The 21,647-nt window shown below is 42.4% G+C and overlaps 1 protein-coding gene across 1 annotated transcript; it reads left to right on the top strand.

The window, feature by feature from the left end:
* atp10b (ATPase phospholipid transporting 10B) lies at positions 1 to 21,524 on the top strand. The gene is made up of 21 exons (XM_061835678.1): positions 1 to 410; positions 2,906 to 3,110; positions 3,349 to 3,434; positions 4,462 to 4,568; positions 5,001 to 5,132; positions 5,377 to 5,504; positions 5,588 to 5,840; positions 6,899 to 7,098; positions 8,495 to 8,653; positions 9,238 to 9,730; positions 9,799 to 9,899; positions 9,985 to 10,111; positions 10,180 to 10,364; positions 15,105 to 15,372; positions 16,438 to 16,514; positions 17,678 to 17,803; positions 17,904 to 18,104; positions 18,288 to 18,368; positions 18,428 to 18,532; positions 18,867 to 19,039; positions 20,287 to 21,524. Exons 1-21 carry the CDS (start codon positions 1 to 3, stop codon positions 20,525 to 20,527), a joined length of 3,858 nt encoding a protein of 1,285 aa, XP_061691662.1. The 3' UTR covers positions 20,528 to 21,524.
* The last annotated feature ends 123 nt before the right edge of the window (positions 21,525 to 21,647 follow it).

Raw genomic sequence — 21,647 nt, 5'->3', positions numbered from 1 at the left:
ATGGCGTGGTGGAACCCTTTGGCCCTGATCAGGGAGAACTTGAGAGGTCAACGGGTCAGGGAGAATGACCTCCGCCACTTGGTGTCCAACCTGCCTTATGAAGAGCTGCCGAAGAAGAAGCAACCCAACCGCTACTTGCCCGGAAACGCGATCAAGACCACAAAATACACCCTACTACTCTTTTTACCCATGAACCTCTTTGAGCAGTTTCACCGCCTGGCAAACCTCTATTTCGTGGGCCTGGCTATCCTCAATTTTGTGCCAGTGGTGAACGCCTTTGAGCCTGAGGTGGCTCTCATCCCCATCTGTGTCATCCTGTGCCTCACTGCCCTCAAAGACGCCTGGGAGGACTTCAGGAGGTACCAGTCGGATAGGAAGCTCAATAACATGCTGTGCTTCATCTACAGCAGGTAACATCCCTAAATTCACGCGTGCGTTGAAAGGAGAACGGTGCATTCGCGGCCCCCCCCTCCTAAACGTCTGCATAAGTGTGTGCAGCCAGTGTCCCACAGTGTGTGTGTTTGTGTGTTTTCTCCTCCTCTTCTGTGTTTGAGCCCCCCCGTGGGAATTCTTGACTTCGAAATAGAAATTGTGTGGGAGATTATTCCTCTTTTGAAGAGGCTCACAACAATATATCTTGCCGCGGCATTGTGCACATTTGATGAAAGCCTCAACTGGGTGTTGTGTCAGCAGAGACACTAAGGTTAGCGGGTATCTATTTTTGAATCACTGGTGTAAAATGAATAATGTAGGATAAAAGTCTGTCATTTTCCCAACCCTTTCAGTGGTGTGATTTTGGAGTACAGTGAGAGGAGGAGGCGGGGAAGGAGGGAGCCGTGTGGATTTACTTTTCATGTGAGGCCGAAATGTTCCAACAAGACTTTGCACTGATGAGTTTAACCTCCGTAAGGGAAGCTGCTTGCTTTCATTCTTCACACAAAAATTCGTCAGGGGGGGGTGTTGGGGTGTTTATCTATTAGTCCAGGTGAGCACCCGAGAGAGACACCTGTCATCTCAATCACAAGCAGTGAAATTAGCAGCTCTCTTAAGTCTCTGGTTGGATATGTGGCTTTTTTTTTTTTTTTTTTGCGATGGCCCTTTGGAGGCAGGAGTGCATTAAAGTCATTGCAACAAAACGGATGGCTGATTTCCAAAACAAGAACGTCTGCTGTGGATTGCAACACACATACAAAGACAATACTTTGACATGTATTATCATTTGGACCATCAGAATCAGCTTTAATGGCCAAGTGTGAAAAAACACAAGGAATTTTTTTCCTCCAGTCGGTGCTGCCCTGGTACGACATTCAGAACAAAGAACAAGGAACTACATGGCAACAACAACAAAGATCAAGAGACATTTCTGTTTATAGGAACTATTCCAATTCAATGCACTTTATCTCATCTACACACTCTTATCAACCATCCTGCACTCGAGCGTCCCAAACAAGTAACTATCGCGACTCTTCTCAGGCCAGCTCAGTAAGGTTGTCTAAGGTCACCTTTCTCTTTAAGACGAGCCGAAACATCCAAATCAATTTTAAATACAATATTGGACCAAATAGATAGGCCATTTTTATGGTATATAAAGTACAAATGGATGGATACGTGTATGCAGAAGTCATGGTATAGCGAAGCAAAACAAAGCAAATTTATTTGTATAGTGCATGTCATACACAAGGTAACTCAATATGCTTTACGTGATTAAAGGCATTTGAAAACAAAGAGATAAAACACTTAAAATGGGATAAAAACAATAAAAAGGACAAACACAATATTAAAAAAAGACAATTTAAACAGCATACAGTGCAAGTAATATGATAAAAAAGTGGATATATTCTAAAAAGCATAAGAAAAAAGAAGAGTTTTGAACCTGGATTTAAAAACATTCCCACGTGGGGCTGACCTCACCTCTGTTGGCAACTTATTCCATTTGTGTGCAGCATAATCGCTAAATGTGTCACGACCCATCAATACGGAAGTAGGACCCAAATGCAAGACTCGGGAGACGCAGAGGTAATTCGGGAAAAACGTTTATTGTTCCAAGGTCGGGTATCAGGCAGACAGTCAGGTGCAGCAGCGGTAGTCAGGACGTCAGGCGTAGCGAGCAGGTCCGCGGGCAGGCAGGAGTCGGTATACGGGAGATCGATCGAAGAAGGCAGAAGTGTCAAAGGAGTCAGGTTTACGGGGTCGGTCAGAGAACAGGCAGAGGTCGGTACACACGGGTTCACGATCAAAGATACGGGAGGGCAGGGACGGGGCATGAGTTGCAACGATCTGGCAAAGGACCAGTCGTCCCCAGGGTCCTATATACACCGGGGCCAATAAGCCAGCATGAGGCGCAGGTGTGTGCCCTAACCCTAACAGCCAGGGCTGGACCGGCAGGACCATGACAAAATGCTGCTTCACCATGTTTGCTTTGGACTCTGCGCTCCACTATTACTTTAAAATCTGACTGGAAGCCAGTGCAAGGACTTTAGGATTGGAGTTATATGCTCTGACTGCTTTTTTTTTTTGGGTCAGAACGTGAGCTGCAGCATTCTGAATGAGCTGCAGCTGTTTAATACTCTTTTTGGGGAGTCCAGTCAGAAGACCATTACATTACAGCATAAAAAAAAACATAAGAGGCTAAAAATACAAGTCCTATACTCCAGGTTATTATATACCAGGTGTGGTGTTGTGAGGTAGCTACCCGATCAGGTCCTACATGAAGAGCAGCATACCTGCAGTTTTCCGTCATTGCATTAGCCAGCACTTCAAGTACAGCTACATGCACAATATTTTCCATGGGAAGCCTCACAACCTGAAGGCAGAAAGGCCTCTTGATTGACTTTCTACAAGTAGCAATCATGTGTGTACAAATTCCTCATGTGTCCTGCGGGAGCAATAACGGTGGGTCTTGCAGGAAAGACAAGCAGTTTGTGGAGCGGCGTTGGAAGGATGTGCGAGTGGGTGATTTTGTGAAAGTGCTCTGCAACCAAATCGTCCCTGCCGACCTCCTGCTCCTGCACACATCAGAGAGCAACGGCGTGTGCCACATCGAGTCCTCCAATCTGGATGGAGAGACCAACCTCAAAGAGAGGAAGGTGGTTCCCGGCCTCTGCGTCAGGGTAAGCACAACCGATAATCACCCTAGTTACTCCAGTTATTAGTGATGAGAGCCAAAACAAGTAAGCTGACGTGTCTTACTGAATGTGCAAAATTGGTGAAGAAAGCTGCCGGTATGAATACAACACCAGTTGGATGCCATACCTTAAATGTTGCCATGGTGGGTGTCTGACATAATTATGCTGATGTTACTTGGGAAGGATTGGTGATGTGACATCAAGCCCAACTTTCTTTCCGCAGGAGCCTGACTTCCAACCTGAAAGTTTCAACAGTGTCGTCGTGTGTGAAAGGCCCAACAACAATCTGAATCACTACAAATGTTACGTGTGAGTATCAAATGCTGTAGAGCTTGCAAAATCAAGCACAATCCGTTCCGTGAATCTAGCCAATCCTGACTGCTACAGATTTCAAAAGGAGATTTTTCTAAATGAGTTTATTTTCTGAAAAATGCGTTCAGTAGTGAAAACAGTCACCATTACGAAGCATAAATTAGCTGGTGAGGTAACGCTTTGAGTAATTGTAGCCTTTTCATATAACTGACTGCATCGGAAATGGATCATTGTAATATAATTATGATTAAAAAAATTAAAAGTGGTAATAAGCCCAATTGTTCACAAGTGACAGGCATTTGGCAACTACCAAGTTTACAGCTAGCATGAGTAGCTAATGTAGCAGTTAACATATTCACAATGCTCCCAAAATTCTGCTTAGTCATCATCTACATGACTACTGGCTGTCTTGTGATTGACTCACTACCACTCCAGGGTGTGTCCCGCCTTCCGCCCAGCCAGCTGGGATAGTCTTCAGTTTACATAAAACTCTGACAAATAAGAGGGCTGTTGAAACCTGATGGATGGCAATAATTCAAAACTATCATGACACTCAGGCAATCTCCAATGTTGAACAAAAATGTTGGGAATGTTTTGCTGCTTTAAGTGAGTTAACAGCAGATAATTTTTCTTCTTTTCTTGGCGTCATTCTTGTCAAAATAAAGATTTCGGAAAAAATCTCCAAAATCAAAGGAGGAGGAGGAGTTAACATACAATGTATATTTTTCAAAACAAACACAAAAATGAGTTTCAGGTATTTGATGCTGGAGATTACTTGATCCCTGAATTCATGAAACCTTTCAGAGCAAAGCAAAATCTAATTCCTACCCACTCACTCTCTATTTTTGATGCCATCAGTGGCATCGTTAGAGCTGTAATAGACTCAAATCAATTTCCTTGGGACTTACAAATCAAAGAGCTCATTTCCTCTTGCTGCCCAGCTATGTCCTAAAAGGCAGATGAGTGAAAACGTGGGACGTATACAATAAATGCCAAGCAAGGAGTTTTCTTTCTTCTGCCACAGGGAGAAACCCACGAAAGAAAAGGTGGGCGCGGGAATTGAGAGTCTCCTGCTTCGTGGTTGCACTGTCAGAAATACTGGCCACGCTGTCGGCTTTGTGGTGTATGCAGGTATTGTTTGATTTGTCTTAAAATAAGGATTTACACTTCATATACGGTACATATGAATGCCCGTCTATCTATCTATCTATCTATCTATCTATCTATCTATCTATCTATCTATCTATCTATCTATCTATCTATCTATCTATCTATCTATCTATCTATCTATCTATCTATCTATCTATCTATCTATCTATCTATCTATCTCTATCTATCTATCTATCTATCTATCTATCTATCTAAGTATGTTAACAATGACTTATTAGCACAAAACAAAAGCCAAAACGAGCTCTGCATCCATGATGTTCCCGATTTGTCTTCCTGATGACGTTTCCAAGGTTTAATGTTCAATTTTCTTCCAGTGTCGTCCCAATTAGAGTCATAATGAGTGTGCGTGTTTGGGCCGACTGAGCGCTAAAGCCTTATTGTCCCGTCCTTTAGGCCATGAAACCAAGTCAATGCTGAACAACAACGGGCCAAGATACAAGCGCAGCAAACTGGAGCGGAAACTGAACGTGGACGTCATATTTTGCGTCATTCTGCTCCTCGCCATGTGTCTCGTCGGAGCACTAGGTCGGTGACAAATTACATAACTAAACCATGAAATCATTATGCACATCTAGTTTATGTTTAAAAGCTTTCAAACCGGCGACGGGCCGTTTCATTTGTACCAGCTGTTGAACGGTCATTTTAGCCCCAAGCCCATTTTGCTGGAGGACGATCGGGGGGCGGGGGGTGGTGAAAGGTGTGGGGCCAAAAATAGCCACTCTCTTTGTGCCAGTCGATGTGATTAACCCTCCTGTCCTCACACATTTAGGTCACTTCTTTTGGCGACAGGCACTACCTGGCGTGCCTCCTTACCTGGTGCCCGACAACAACGGCCACGTGGACAGTCCCAGTCTCTCCAGCTTCTACATGTTCTTCAGCATGATCATCCTGCTGCAGGTGGAAACAAGTCTTCACCTCTTACTTTATCTTTGAAAAACCCCAAAGTTAACTTTTACTTTGATCGCCATATCCACTTCCAGGTCCTGATCCCCATTTCCCTCTATGTTTCCATTGAGCTGGTGAAGATTGGCCAGATCTTCTTCATTACTCATGACATAGACCTTTATGATGAGGGGACAGACAGCCGAATACAATGTAAAGCTCTGAACATTACAGAGGACCTGGGGCAGATCGAGTACATCTTCTCCGACAAGACAGGCACACTCACAGAAAACAAGATGGTGTTTCGTCGTTGTTCCATCATGGGCTCAGAGTACCCGCACCAAGAAAACGGTAAACATCAGCAAGACTTTTACAGCAGATAGACTTTGTTTGATTACATATGATATCATATTTGTATTTCGTAAACGCGTCATAAAAGTAACCCTCAAGCACGACTTGGGTGATAAGTATCAACAATATTTAGAGAGAAACCAATAGTGATAGTGTCAAAGTTATTTCTTGTCTGTTGTTGACCTTTTGCAAACAATTGCTCACTGCAATGGAATGTCGACATGCTAGGAGGTGTTATTTTAAAATCTGGAATAAAGAGGTACCGGATTAAGGTAATGAACCGAGTGAGAATTCATTGCTTTAAAAAAAAAAAAAACTTAGATCTGCAAGTGTATCCAAGCATCATTACAGATTTAAAATGCGAGAGGGTCACACATGATGAGGAAAACGGCAAGTGTATTCTTACTTTTTGTATATTGCGTGGAGTACACCCACAATCGGAAGTGACCACTTACCCAATTGGGAGAGTTTCCATGGAAAGCAATTTTTTGGATTATTGTTATTATAAAATTGATATGACGGCACGGTGGTGCAGCTGGAAAGTGTTGGCCTCACAGTCCTGAGGTCCAGGGTTCGATCCCGGTCCCGCCTGTGTGGAGTTTGCATGTTCTCCCCGTGCCTGCGTGGGGTTTTTCTCCGGGCACTCCGGTTTCCTCCAACATCCCAAAAACATGCAACGCTAATTGGACACTCTAAATTGCCCCTAGGTGTGATTGTGAGTGCAGCTGTTTGTCTTGATGTGGCCTGCGATTGGCTGGCAACAAGTTCAGCGTGTACCCCGCCTCCTGCCCTGGGATAGGCTCCAGCGCTCCCTTGACCCTCATGTGGGTAAGCGGCTAAGAACATGGATGGATGGATAAAATTTACCTAAAAATATTTGTGACTTATTAGTTAAGTAGATAAGATGCAAAATAATGCTGAAAGTGTTAAAGCAAGGTCTTTCATTGGGCAGTAAAAATCATGACTGTTGGGTAAAAATACTTTTGGATTGTTTGGCTATAATCTTAGGTCCACTTGTCTTTAAAGCAGACTATAACAGTGTTTTGGGGCGGTTTCAGCCTTCCGGTTGGCTGTTATTGATGAGCCAGAATCCGAAGAGGAGGTCATCTTTAACCAGCAGCCTCGACCCCCACAGCGTGGATGGTCTCTGGATGCTGAAGACGGAAGCCACGAAAGCAGACAACGGCGTCATGAAAGCAGACACAAGAACAAGTTTGCAGAAAACGCCCAGAGCAACGTTGCCTTCAGCAGTCCACTGGTAAGATGAGCGCCAGGCAAGATTTGATTCTAGAGATGCTAAAAGGATCCGCGGGGGCTTTTTAGACTTGCTTGGTTTGTTACTATGAGGCAGTCAAACAACTGGAAAAATCATCAGTAATTGTCTTGACTCTGCATGAGCCATGAGGGGTCTAAGTAGGTTACCCAAGGTCAGGTCCAGAAAAACAAAGTAGCAACGGGACTAAAAACTACTAAAAGAATAATAACCAGCTGGTCCCACTTGCCAATAAAGGAAGGGTTTATAAATATGTACAGTAAATGACGACACATTATGAACGTCTGCTTTCATCAATGAATGTCGAAGAAGATAGAAGATTCGAAGTACATATACTGGACTTGCATCAAGGACAAACTGTTCACAAAAGCAAAAGCAAAATAGTGTGTGTTCATGTTTTTGTGAGTTAGCAGCCTACTTGTTTGTGCATGGAGGATGACAAACAGACAGATGATTATAATTTTGTGAAATGGAAGAATCCATTGATGTCTGGGTGACTAAAATGTGAAAATACTTTTCTGTATCCACACCTTTATCCAGATCTTCACAAAATAGGAACCCAAATTCCTTGACTCTTGTGCTGCCCTTCAACAAAATTTATTGGAAATATTTTTATATATTTTTTGGCCCTTCTTGCAATGTGTGACTTACAATTTTTTGTTAAAAATAGCTACTGGGGAATTGGAAATAAAAGAGAAAAAAGCCACTGGTGGTTTCAAGTTTTGCAAAGTTCTGTACAATATTTCTTCAAATAGAGTGCATAAGCTGCCTTTGTTGAACATACTGCTCATAAAATCACAATAAAGCTCAAACAACTGATTTTTATGCATGCATCCTTTGGTCAATAGACTATTTGGACCCAAAAGCCATTGCAGATGGTCAAACCATGAGACGTCAGTGATGAGGACATTCATCTTGGCTCGAAGTTGACCAAGTGTCCACGATTTGGGCATATGGTCGTGCTGGGTGCCATTTGGCTTGGACCACCGATGTCACATAAACGGAAAAGATCCAAAATAGATTCATCTTACTATACATTACGGTAGAGTAGTTCTGTCTCAATATTTGTCTCTGGAGGGAAGAGGCCAAAAAAATGTTACTGAAAAAGTACCCAATAAACTCAAACTGAAACCCTCAGACCAAATGTACTTTATACAGTATGTAAAGTATCTACGGTGTATCTGTCTGTCTGGCTGTCCATCAGTCTATATATCTACTGTATCTAAACATGACTCAGCATCTTTTTCTCAGCTTATTCTTTGTAAATGTCATGTAGATGTTGAACGACCAAATATCGTCTTTTCCCATGGCCTGAATAAGTGTGAGTTTTAAATCCTCACGTATCTATAAATGAATAGGCTGATCCAATTCACCCGCACAGGAAACAGAGGTGATTCCAGACAGGAAGCTGCTCCAGCAGGTCAGCATCGTGGAGAGGGGAGGCGGCAGCCAGAAGATGGATCCATGCCTAGACTTTTTTCTGGCTCTCGCCATTTGCAACACGGTGGTGGTTTCCATGGTAACAGCTCGGAGACAGAGTGTGAGTGTTCTGTTTACTGTCTCTGTGGATGGGAAAAAGCGTTGAAAGAGAGAAAAGATGACACAGGCTTTTGTTCTTTTAATAGAAATACTAGAAATTTTGTTTTACTGCGATACACCATGTGTCCAACCCCCATGGGCCTACCTGGCACCCTGACACATTGTATTCAGTCTTATTTTTAAATATTCATGAATTTTTAAAAAAAAATGAAAGGGAAATAAAGTACAATTTGTTATCAATTTCCATGAATAACCTGAGAATGACAGCAAGTCTTCCCAGTTTCTAAAATAATTGGCACAAAATGGTCATAATTTCAAAATGGACTGAAATATTGCATGTTGCTTATTTGGAAGATTTTAGGTATATTGTCGTGGGGTTTTACATGATTTGACCAGCTTGCATCTTTATTTCAAATTGATTTGCTTCCCTTTTGGTTGTTTAGCACTGTGATCAGTTCTAAATTGCTCATTAGTTTTTGGTTACTTCCTTTAATTTAGTTATTTTGGAAGTTGTCCTATGGCATTGTGAGCTGATGGGTGCAATCATCATAAAGCAAAAATGTAAACAAATTCATTTTTTTTCAGACGCAAGAGTATCCATCCTCCTTCAAGCCAACAAATCCATTGGAAAATGTCTCAAACTTCTTCAAAAAGGCATGCTCTCTGCGCCGCATATTTGCATCTAAAAGGGACAGAACCTTCTCAGAAACCATTTTTAAAGAGGACAGTGGCTTTAACGCCTTCCAAAAAGTGGATGACTCGGGAGTTTTCACAGCACATGGCCGGACTGATGAGTCCAGCGGTACGTGCTACGAGGCGGAGAGTCCAGACGAGGCAGCTTTGGTGTACGCCGCCAAAGCGTATGGCTTCATTCTGCTGAGCCGCACCCCCGACAGCGTGACGGTGAAGCTGCCGTCGGGTCAGATTCTGCTCTTCGAGGTTCTCGACACCCTGTCCTTTGACTCCAACAGAAAGAGAATGTCTGTGCTGGTGCGACATCCCATCACCAAAGAGTGTGTACTGTACACCAAAGGTGCAGACTATTCGATCATGGAGCTGCTTGGTGCACCGTATGCGGGTAAGGACACTTTGTAAATACTGTGATGAATGAATGTGCAAAAATGAAATCATGTGAATATTTTTCAGAGCATCTCAGTGGAAACCAGAAGAATATTGTAGCAGATACTCAGTACCACCTTGACTGCTATGCGAAAGAAGGGCTGCGTACGCTTTGCTTTGCAAAGAAGGTACACACTGAAGAATGAGTAAATTACGAGTATGGTTTTGTCCCACAATCGCAACAGCGCCATGATTTCGATGCCTGTGCTTCAGGTTGTGAGCGCCAAAGACTACGAGATCTGGTCAGCGAACAGAAAGAGTGCTAAGGCTGCCATTGACGGCAGAGAGCAACTCATCATGGACACTGCTCTGCAGTTGGAAACCAACCTCACCCTGCTTGGTAACAACCCATCCACCCACACAGCTGTATAACATACATGCCGCCTGTAAATCGCATCTTCCTATAAGGGGCGACAGGCATTGAGGATCGTCTGCAAGAGAACGTTCCAGACACCATCCTGGCACTGCGGGAAGCAGGGATCAAGATCTGGGTACTGACTGGCGACAAGCCGGAGACGGCTGTCAACATCGGCTACGCCTGCAGGCTGCTTGAAGACGAAGACCTGGTGATTAACATGAGCTGCAAAAATAAGGTGAGGAAACACTGATTGACTGGCCTACTAAAGTAAGTTTCTTTCGGCTTGTCCCTTTCGGGGTCGCCACAGCGTGTCATCTCAGATGAACGCACATATGTTTGGCACAATTTTTACGCCGGATGCCCTTCCTACTATGACTGATTATCTATACCTCTCCTGATCACTGCGACAAATAGGGGTGCTTCTCTCTGGTATTTCTTTACATTTAGAATGCGTTAAATTGTATTGTTGTATTATATGTTAGCAAATAAGATCAATCAATTTCACTCTATATACTAAAGTACAGAGCATTTTGCTATCCTTTATCTTAATTATTCATCCTATCAAGAGCTTTTCGACAATTCTGTTTCCTCGTGGGCACAAAATCAGGCCCATCAAGTCAGTCGAAGATGGTTTCAGCGTGGAAATGCTTGAAAGCCATGACCTCAACCCCATTCACTGGTATTGGGGTGAAGGAGTAATATTTTCCTTTATAGTAAGAGTGGTAGAAGTAGTTTGAAACATGCTAGGTTTTAGTCCAGGAGTGTCAAACCTATTTTCGTTGCGGGCCACATTGCAGTTATGGTTTCCCTCGGAGGGCTGTAATCCCCATAAACATCTTCATCATATTTACGCACAAAATTTATGAACTCCTTTTGGAATCAGAAATCAAGGCTCTGTTCGTGTTTGATAACGCCAACATGCCTATATTGCCGCGTTATCATTTATGATATATGACAACTTGAAATTTTGGTACAGATTTTCACAAGAATCAAGGAAGTTGACACACATGATTTGCACTCGCGGACCACATAAAATCATGCGGCACGCTGGCTCTGGCCCCCGGGCCTTGAGTTTGACACTTGTGTTCTTGTCCAACACACTGCGTATGAATGAATTTAAAAAATGCTTTGTACAGATTTAGGAGTCACTGATGGTGTAGTTGTACACACGCCTGACTTATGCAGGCAGCGTGGGATCGATTCCCGCTCAGTGATGGTGTCGATATCTGCCCTGCGACAGACTGGCGACCAGTTCAGGGTGTAGTTCACCTTTCGCCCGAAGCTAGCTGGGACCTTTGTGACCTTAGTGAGGATAGGCAGCATGGATAATGGATGGTTGTACATATTTACATGGGCAACAAAAGCAGCAGTGTATGTGCAAAATGGACATAAATATTGATTTCTACATACAGTGGATATAAAAACTCTAAACATCAGTTCAAATGCCAGATCTTTGTGACAAAAAAAAAAGATCAGTCATTTCAACTGAGGCCTTCGCCAAGTTGGAGGAAATCGCAAACAGTTTCCACCCCAAAAATTAGGAAAAGTCTTTGACATATCTGAAATATATTTGCGCAGACATGCCCACCTATGAACGGGTGTGCATACTTCTCCAACCACACTGTCAATTTTTTTTAAACTAACCATTACAAAAAAATTGTTCAGTATTTTTCATTGTGTTGCACAAATTATAGATCAAATTAACGGTGGAAATGTTTTGCAATAATTTATCTCGGTCTCGGACGTGAATGTAAAACTGCACATGAATAAAAATATACTACACAATGAATTATATCATGATGTGAAAATATTTCTCATTGGCAATTTCAGACGACCGCATTGAATTTTAGTGACGGTCACTTAATTAAGCTTTAAACTTTGACATTGACTTCCCCCTCATTTTTAAAGTCACCCAAACATTTGAGCACTTTAATAATATAACAAAAGGTCACATCTCTTTGAGAAATGTCCGAGTGTCAGGTGTCGCAGCAAAGGCTGGAGCCATTTATAACGAGCTGCCTGAGTATGTTCATCAAATGTCTTTTATAGCCTTGAATTCCAGTACTTTTTTTTTTTTTTTCGTCTGGAGGGAGGTGATGTACAGGGAGCTTTCTGGATCTCACTTTGGGCTTGTCATGGATGATACGTGGACTGAGTTCCTGCCAATCCAATAACTAAAACTTTCATATCTAATTAGTAACCTAATATGGAACCCTCGGAGGAAATATTTCTCTTCCCGTGATTTAGAGTGGAGCTTTATTGGTTCACCTATTTTTACCAGCATTGACCACCCCAGGGATGCGCTCTTCCAATCATCACTTCACACTTAATATGACATTTGGACTGTGCAGGGTTGATAGAAACAAAACAGGATATGTGACCCATTTTCTATGATGTTAGGCTGCGGTCAGCTGAGAGGGAGGTGGAGGGGGTGGAGGGCTTAAAGCACCTCACACTGAAAATAACAGCAACATTTTGTCACAAACAGTATTTGAACAAAAAAATGGTGTGAATTTTGGAGAGTTGCTTTTTTGCAGCTTTAGAACAAAATGTGTCAAATTTATCGTATTGTAATTATTTATACCTAAATATCAAATCTAAATGATAAATAGATATTTAAATGTTAAATACATATATAAATATGACACATAAAAAAACATCTTATACAGGGAAATGGACCCTTGAACATTCACAACCTGAAATAAGAAACTAGTTCGGGAAACTTTACGTGACGAATACTTGAGTATTTAGTGTCACTTTTAAGAAGTGGTGGTTAAGGCTGGGTGCAGCTGGAGGATGCCGCTTCTTCCTCCGAAAAGTCCTGGCTGGCTGCGGCTTCAGTCTCCTTTCTCAAGCCATGAGGCTAAGCTAGCTAGCTAACACAGCCGCTGGCATTTGTGCCTCTGCCATCGGCCGCCGTCCACCTTCAGTGCTGGACAACCGAAGCAGAAAGCGGCCATTCGTGTGGACATCGCAGGAGCCAGGGGCACGGGGGCAGGAGAGGGGGCTCTTTGTACAGAAACGCCCAGGGCTCCCCCTCTCCTCTTACCCCTTTTGCCACTTGTTTTTCCAAATCTACTTCCAGGGCTTACATCCGCTCTTTTTGGCCGGTGAGGAAATACTCTGAGGCAGGCAGGAAGGTCTCCGAGTGTGGTCTCTGGCTGGTCCTCTTTTCTTCCCCTGCTCCTGACCCGTGACTTCAGTATAGTGACACTAAGCACTCAAAGTACTCTTCAAATCAAGTTTCCAGAACTGGTTTTTTTTTTCAGGGATTGATAACATATTTCCCATGCTTTTTTCCCCCTGTATGAGATGTTTATTATATTTTATTTAATGTTGCTATTTGATGCCACAAGCACAGCTTTTATTGCAGTGCTACCATTTCATGGCAGTGTTGATCTGCATACTAACCAAATGCTTGGTTACAGTAAACCCTAAATATTTAGATTTAGCATTTAACATATATATTTATATTCAACTTTTAAATAGAGTGAAGAAAATAAGTATTTGAACACCCTGCTATTATACAAGTTCTCCCACTGAAATGTTCATCGTAGATGCATGTCCACTGTGAGAGAGATAATCTAAAAAGAAAAATGCAGAAATCAAAATGTATGCTTTTTTTTCATGATTTCTTTGTGTGACACAGCTGCAAATAAGTATTTGAACACCTGTCTATCAGCTAGAATTCTGACCCTCAACGACATGTTAGTCTGCTGTTGGAAAATGGAAGAAGCTAAACATGGCGGTCACGCTCAATCGGAATGGAGCCCCATGCCCTTTGTGAGGTCGTTAGCTGCATAAAGACACCTGTCCACCCCATACAATCAGTAAGACTCAAACTTGTATCATGGCCAAGACCAAAGAACTGTCCAAAGACACCAGAGACAAAATCATACAACTCCACACGGCTGGAAAAGGCTACGGAGAAAACAGCAAAAAGGTCCACTGTTAGAGCAATCAATAGGAAATGGAAGAAGCTAAACATGACGGTCAATCTCAATGGGAGTGGAGCCCCTTGCAAGATATCACCTCGTGGGGTCTCATTGATCCTTGAGAGAAAGGTGAGGAATCAGCCCAGGCCTACACGACAGGACTTGGTCAATGACCTGAAAAGAGCTGGGACCACCGTTTCCAAGGTGACTGTTGGAAATACATTAAGACGTCATGGTTTGAAATTATGCATGGCACGGAAGGTTCCCCTGCTTAAGCCAACACATGCCAAGGCCCGTCTTAAGTTTGCCAGTGACCCTTTGGATGATACAGAGGAGTCACGGGAGAAGGTTTTGTGGTCAGATGAGACCAAAATGGAACATTTTGGTCATAATTCCACTAACCGTGTTTGGAGGAAGACGAATGATGAGTTCCATCCCAAGAACACCGTCCCTACTGTGAAGCACGGGGGTGGTAGCATCATGCTTTAGGGGTGCTTTTCTGCACATGGGACAGGACGAGTGCACTGTATTAGGGAGAGTATGACCGCAGCCATGTATTGTGAGATTTTGGGCAACAACATCTTCCCCTCAGTCAGAGCATTGAAGATGGGTCGTTGTTGGGTCTTTCAACATGACAATGACCCAGTATAGCGGGGTGTTCAAATACTCATTTTCTTCACTGTATAGATTTAACATTTGATTAATTGAGGTCTCTAAATTGTCCATCGATGTGACACACAAACCTTTACACCACGATAAGGTGACGGCTCAAGGGCGCCATTAAGTTTTCTATAACTTGAGATTTAGGTGTCATATTTAATATTTGGATTTACTTTTTAAGATGACAAATATCGTTCAAAATGAGCAGAAAAAGTGACTCGAAAACTCACATTAGTTTCCAAAAAACGTTTTGAAGCTAAATGTGACAAGCTGTGAACAGTTTTACAAATGTCACCCCATGATCAGACCTTACTTATTTTCCTGTATTTTTACAGCCTATAAATGGAATTCAAAACTAAATAATCTTCATATTTATTTAGCTTGCATGCACCTCCATCTTGGACTGCACTCTGGAGGAGGTGAGGAGGTATGAAAACGACCCCCGTAACGTGGATACCAGCCCGGACATCTCTCTAGTGATCGATGGATGCACCCTGGCCATGCTTCTGTCGAAAGATCTGCAGGGCCGCTTTGTGGAGTTGGCAAAGCGCTGCCGCTCTGTTCTCTGCTGTCGAGTCACACCCTTGCAGAAGCAAGGAGTGGTGAAGCTCATCAGGGAGCATCTCAAGGTCATGACTCTCGCGGTCGGTGGGTCCAAAAGATCGTTTGTACACTTTGGCTGTGTTGTGTTAAACTATATATTGTCGTTCGTTATTGATCCTGTTATCCTCTCTCGGACAGAAAAAAAAACAACAGGGTTGTTGTGTAATTGTTTAAGGTTCTTTGTCCTTATAGACCACTTAATTGATTACTGTAGACTAATGTGTGCAGGGCAACCAAAGTCATTGAGCTGGAGTGATATTTCCTGAAAAAGTTTGTTCAGTTCATCTTTTTTTTAACTGTGTCTTACTGGTACACATCTGTTTGATCTCTTGAATGAATTAAGTAGGCATTCAAGGGTCGGCCCTTGTGTTGTGCTGAATTTTGATTAATCATCCAGATGGTTTGGAAAAGTAGACAACTCACAAAAAGTTGAGTTATATTCAAACTATGTTTAATGTAGCATTAACTAATGTAGCACAAAAAATACTACACAGTCTGTTACCGAGAAAAGGTTACGGTTGAAATAACGACAAATATCTGAAACCCCACCCCTCCCATCCATACACCTAAACACAAACACACCTATATGAATACACGCCCTTGCACATACAACAGTGTGAAAACATGGCAAGGTACTGAGGATCCGAGGCGAGGAAAGCCAACCTATGGGAGTCAACCGCACTCAGAAGTGCCCCGCCCCATAGCCACAGAAGGTCCCACCACAGAGACCACCATGACCGGGGGCATGCAGCCTCTACAGTTAGTTAGCTCACACTTGTTAATGTTGATAAAGAGAAATTTCCACAAATGCATTTTTTGACAAAGAGTAGAAGTTGTTGCGGATGCAAAATGAAGAGCAACTAAGCCAACTAAACCAGCCAACATTATTTTTGCCCAGAGAGACTAACTGAAAACAAAAGGAGCAAGTTTTTTGTTTTTATTGTACTTGCATGGCATGCATGAGTCAGTAGATTGCGACATTGTTCAATGTTTTGCTTTTACAATCAAAAGGAAACAAAAGGGAACTTTTAAATAGTCAGTGGATGTTACGATACTAACAAACGTCCACATCTGCCTTTCCACTTACGACATTTAACAATGTGACCACAGGTGATGGTGCCAATGATGTTAACATGATCCAAGCAGCAGATATTGGAATCGGGATTTCCGGTCAGGAGGGTATGCAGGTAAGAATCTAGGCCTTTACTCAAGATGCAAAAATAGGAGTGAAATTTGACTTTGTCTGAAATATTATGTTAATACATGGAACACTATATTTGACATGAAATGTGTTAGCTTGTAAAATAGAAAAATATATTCGGGACTGGGCGGCACAGTGAGGCAGCTGACTTGAGTGTTGACCTCACAGTTCTGAGGACCGGGGTTCGAATCCTGGCCCCGCCGGTGTGGACTTTGCACGTTCTCTCCGTATTGGCGTGGGTTTTCTCCGAGCTCTCCGGTTTCCTCCCATGTCCCAAAAACACGCATTAATTGGAGACTCTAAATTGGTGTTCAGCTGTTATTGTGATTGCAACTGTCGCTTGTCTCTATGTGCCTTGCGATTGGCTGGTAACCAGTTCAGGGTGTAACCCGTCTCCTGCCCGATGACAGCTAGGATAGGCTTCAGTAATCCCTTGACCCTTGTGAGGATAAGCGGCTCAGAAACTAGACGGATGGCTTTTAGCGACTGTCTGGCATTCCTCGTATAATTCCTTTGGATTAATAGATATACAACTCTGTATCCTCAGAAATTGTATCAAGGCAACTGGACTGTTCTTGTTTGTTGAAGGCAATTTTTAATCTGAATGGCTTCTTTTGCATGAGAGCAAAATATGAAAACTGTCAAATGGACTCCCATTCAACATTAGTAACCATTATACAGTACTGACAGCCTAACAGGCATTCAAACTATATGACAATAGCCATGAGATATCTGCGGACCACAACCACCAACCCTGCCCTCCAGACAGCAATAAATGACACCTACCCAATAACTGATACCCCTGTCCTTGACTGTGCAGCTTGCTGAAGCCCCCTAGCCACCTTAGCCCACATAGCACAGTAACCAAATTCATTGAATATCCTCCCCCCATCCTCCAACTCCCATCACTTTTCTACACCACCAATTACGATAATCTATGGACAGAAAAGGGCACAAGCCCGGAGCTGTCCCTCCAGGGTCATGAATCTCTAAGTCACATTGACCATTTTAGAACTGAGGGAGCCTTTTTGGATTAAAGGTGACACATCTTCAACAAACAAGAACTGTCCGGTTTATTGCCATGACCTGTATAACTGAGGAGCTACACAGAGATATAACAAATGTGTAATTACGTTGTGTCATTCGCAGGCAGTCATGGCAAGTGATTTTGCTATTTCTCGCTTCAAACACCTTAAAAAGCTACTGCTGGTTCACGGACACTGGTGCTACACCCGTCTGGCCAATATGATAATTTACTTCTTCTTTAAGAATTTGGTGGGTACACATACACCACAGTTGTGGTGTACAGTATGAATCCTCTCCCTGCCTTCTGGTCAGCTAACCAACTTTTGTGTTGTGTCACCCACTTCTCCAGGCCAATGTCAATCTTCTCTTCTGGTATCAGTTCTATTGTGGATTCACAGCGACCACCATGTTGGACTACTGGCTGCTGATTTTCTTCAACCTCTTCTTCACGTCTGCACCTCCCATCATGTATGGGATCATGGACAAAGATGTTTCAGCAGAGGTCCTGCTCGGTGTTCCTGAACTTTATAGGACCGGACAAGGTGCAGGGGTCAGTCCATCCATTCTTTGCATTCAAGAGCTGAAACCTAACACAGGAACTTCCAGATAAAAGCACACTACGCCCTGGAACGATCACCAGACAATCAGTTTGTCTCATAGCTCATGAGAACAGTCTAAGTATATTGAGTCAGAGTTTTAATATAATGGTATGTTTTGTGCATCAACATTTTAGACATGCCGTTTTTCCACCTTCTGGGTTTCCATGCTGGATGCCTTCTATCAGAGTCTCATTTGCTTCTTCATTCCATACTTGGTAAGAGAACACTTGGTCATGGAGTCTACCATCAGTTTACAATGTTTTACCTTCTGCAGGTTTACCAGGATTCGGATGTTGATGTTTTCACATTTGGAACTTATTTGAATGCAGTTTCCTTACTTACCATCCTGCTGCATCTGTCAATAGAGATCAAAGCCTGGGTGAGTACCAAACTCCCCAAAAGTCATGATACTGGTGTTACAATTTAATTAATTGTATTGTACTGTGCACCATATGATTTAGACCCCTTGGATGGCCCAGGCAAAAAGGACCCACTCCCAAAAACAAAAGAAAAAGAACCAGGACAATGTCAATGTTTTGGAATGATGCTTTTGTCACAATTTGTCAATGAGCTATGTCCCTGATGAATTTCTGCCGCAGGCCAAACTGTACCATTTTTGAGTGTTTGATTTTGGAAGTTAAACTGTCAATGTTTCTGACAAAATGCAGTTCTACAGTGTTGCAGTTGATTTTGTGTGTGTGTGTGGGTTGCAGACTGTGGTTCACTGGATCATCATGATAGGCAGTGTTGCCGTGTCCTTGATCTTGACGCTGTTATACACTTCTTGTGTTACCTGCAACTCTTACTGGACGCTCCAGAACCAGCTGACAAACCCCATTTTCTACCTTATCTGCATCATCACAACGGTGGTAGCACTACTGCCCAGGTACCATTACAAATATTCTTTCAGCTTTACTTCTCACCGAAACAACTCAAGGCAACTCACTTTGAGGAGGTGATAGATGGCTTCAGAACTGTGTGTTGGAGGTATTAATCAATTGTCCACCGTGCTTCCATATTTAGAATACATAATTACAAAAATAATACAATTTATTACTTTAAGCAACTGTAGTGTATTTGAAGATTGCCACTTTGGCTAAATATAGGAAAATAAAAAACTATACTTACATATGGATTCAATTAAAATCGATTGCATGTAAAGTTAAAGCGCCAGAGCTCGCTTGTCAGACTCTGCGTTATTCTGTCCGAAGAACCATTCGAATATTCAACATTATTTACAGCCAGATTTTCAAATCTTTATGGACATATTCCTCCGTCTTCCTGATCAACTGAGCCACAATTGTTTCCCAAGGTAAGCGAGTTTTTCTTGCGAGCCTATTACGTCACGTCCGCGCAAGGAGGTTATATGACTCTCCAAAATGGCAGCGCCCACAAAAATTTGTAATTGCCGATAAAAATCTTCTAAAAAAAAAAAAAAAACATTAAATGAGAGAGGATTAACATCACATTGTCAAGGTACAGTACATATGACACGACCTATTGGATATATTGTTAATCCAAACCACTGGAATTTCCCTTTAAGTTTTGTTAAAAGAACAAACAGTTATTATTGATGACATTGAAATGCAATTGAAACTGTGCTTAAAAGTGAAATACAATTGAACTCTGCTTGAAAAAATTAAGAAATTGACTTTTGGTAGTTTTACAGTTTGTAAGCATAGCTACAAGCATCATTGTAATACATTTGAATGTACTGTATGTTTTGAATTTTGTAAATTTTATTTGTATTTTGAGCTTCGTGATTATTTTGCATGGCACCAGAGAGAGCCCGTGTACCACACTTTGAAAACTGTTGCTGATGCCACATTCAGTTCATTTGGGACCGTGTGTTCTTGAGCAATCACATTTGAAAAGTAAATGTCTGTTGTAAATTGCCTCCATTTTACCTTAACCTTAAAAAAAAATCTGAATTCTACTATTAACGTATTATTTTGGATTTGCAAAGATTTGTTGATAATTAATTTTAAGAACACGAATGACTACGTCCCAGTGTCCTCCTATTCGCCGATGCCTCTCAAAGTGATGATATTTAGAAGGAATGCCCTGATTTACATCAAAGTGCAGCATGTTTTTCACTGGCCTACTTTCTCATTACCGCGCTCTCTCCCCCAGGTACGTGTTTCACGTGATGAGGAACTCTATCTCCCCCTCCCCGATTGTGCAAGGCAGGCATCTGGACCGCATGGATGCCCCCACGAAGGAAGCGTGGATCAAAGAGTGGAGGGGCTTCAGGGGTGGAGATGAGGTCAAACGCTCCAAGCTTTCCACTCCACCCACTCCCACCACCCCTTGCACCCCAAATTCCCCTGATTTCTTAGGGAATGAAATCACACTAAAGTCATTTAAAATATAAAAAAGACTACATGAGTACTCTTCTACACTTAGAGGCATAATTTATAATGAACTTTTTTTTTTTCCACACCTGGAAGTAGCACCCAAGTGGAAATTTCCCAGCGTGGAGCCTTTCTTCGTGGAGCACTTTAAGTTGGGAGTGGAAGACTTCAGTCTCCTGTGACATGTGAAATTTGATTCAACCGTTTTCTTTTACTCATTTGGTGCCAGAGTGAACAACACATAAACCAGACAAAGTCCTGATGGAATTTCAGGAAAAATGTTTTGAACTGTAAATGGCATGTTTTTAGCTTGTGAGCGTGTGTGGGTGTGTGTGTGTTTTGCAACTCTTCAAATGCACTGCATTGTTAATACAAGAAAGTATTATGGAAATGCAGTGCTTTAACTTAAACTACTTGTATAAAGGGCTTGACTTATCATAAGCATACTTCATTAAAGTGTGGTATCGTCAGCAGAGCTGTTACATAACACCCCTTAAACTTCAGTTGAATCAATGCTGCACTCTAGCGTTGGACACATCCTACTACACAAAGGTCAAAGGGACAGACGGAAACATTAAAATGGTTGACTACGCCTCACCACACTAGTCTGTACAATATGAACCAATTCAAGACAGGTTTAGGACGTGTGGGATGGCACAAATACACACACAATGTTTGAACATGAGAGACCCGAGAGTGTATCCTGCAAAACGGTTCAGTAGTTTTTTTTTTTTGTTTTTTTTTTTGCATGTGACAAACTATACATCCATCTATTTTCTGAGCCACTTATATTCACAATGGTCACAGGAGTGCATGAGGTCTATCCCAGTAATCTTCTGGAAGGAGGCGGGGGACACCCAGAACTGATAGCCAGCCAATCTCAGAGCACAAATAAACGAACATTCGCACTCACATTCACACCGACGGGCAATTTAGAGTCTTCAATTAACCTACCACGCATGTTTTGGGGATGTTGGAGGAAACCAGAGTGCAATCTCTGTACAGGCGGGGCCAGGAATTGAACCCTGGTCCTCAAAACTGTGTGGAAGACGCTCTTACGTGTTGACCCCCATGCTGCCCAACCTATGCATTTGTGTCACACATTAAAAATGGTTCTGTGACATTCTATTACGAAACACA

The sequence above is a fragment of the Syngnathoides biaculeatus genome, chromosome 11 (assembly GCF_019802595.1).
Source record: "Syngnathoides biaculeatus isolate LvHL_M chromosome 11, ASM1980259v1, whole genome shotgun sequence".
Lineage (NCBI taxonomy): Eukaryota > Metazoa > Chordata > Actinopteri > Syngnathiformes > Syngnathidae > Syngnathoides > Syngnathoides biaculeatus.
Note: the sequence above shows the minus strand (reverse complement) of the source record. Positions and strands in the feature narration are given on the sequence as shown.

Bases quoted from the DNA above. Each gene is read 5' to 3' on its own strand.
- atp10b (XM_061835678.1), top strand. From the start codon at position 1: ATGGCGTGGTGGAACCCTTTGGCCCTGATCAGGGAGAACTTGAGAGGT. The intron at 5,133-5,376 runs GTCGGTGACAAA...TCACACATTTAG, and splicing joins GTGTCTCGTCGGAGCACTAG to GTCACTTCTTTTGGCGACAG. The intron at 9,900-9,984 runs GTACACACTGAA...CCTGTGCTTCAG, and splicing joins CGCTTTGCTTTGCAAAGAAG to GTTGTGAGCGCCAAAGACTA.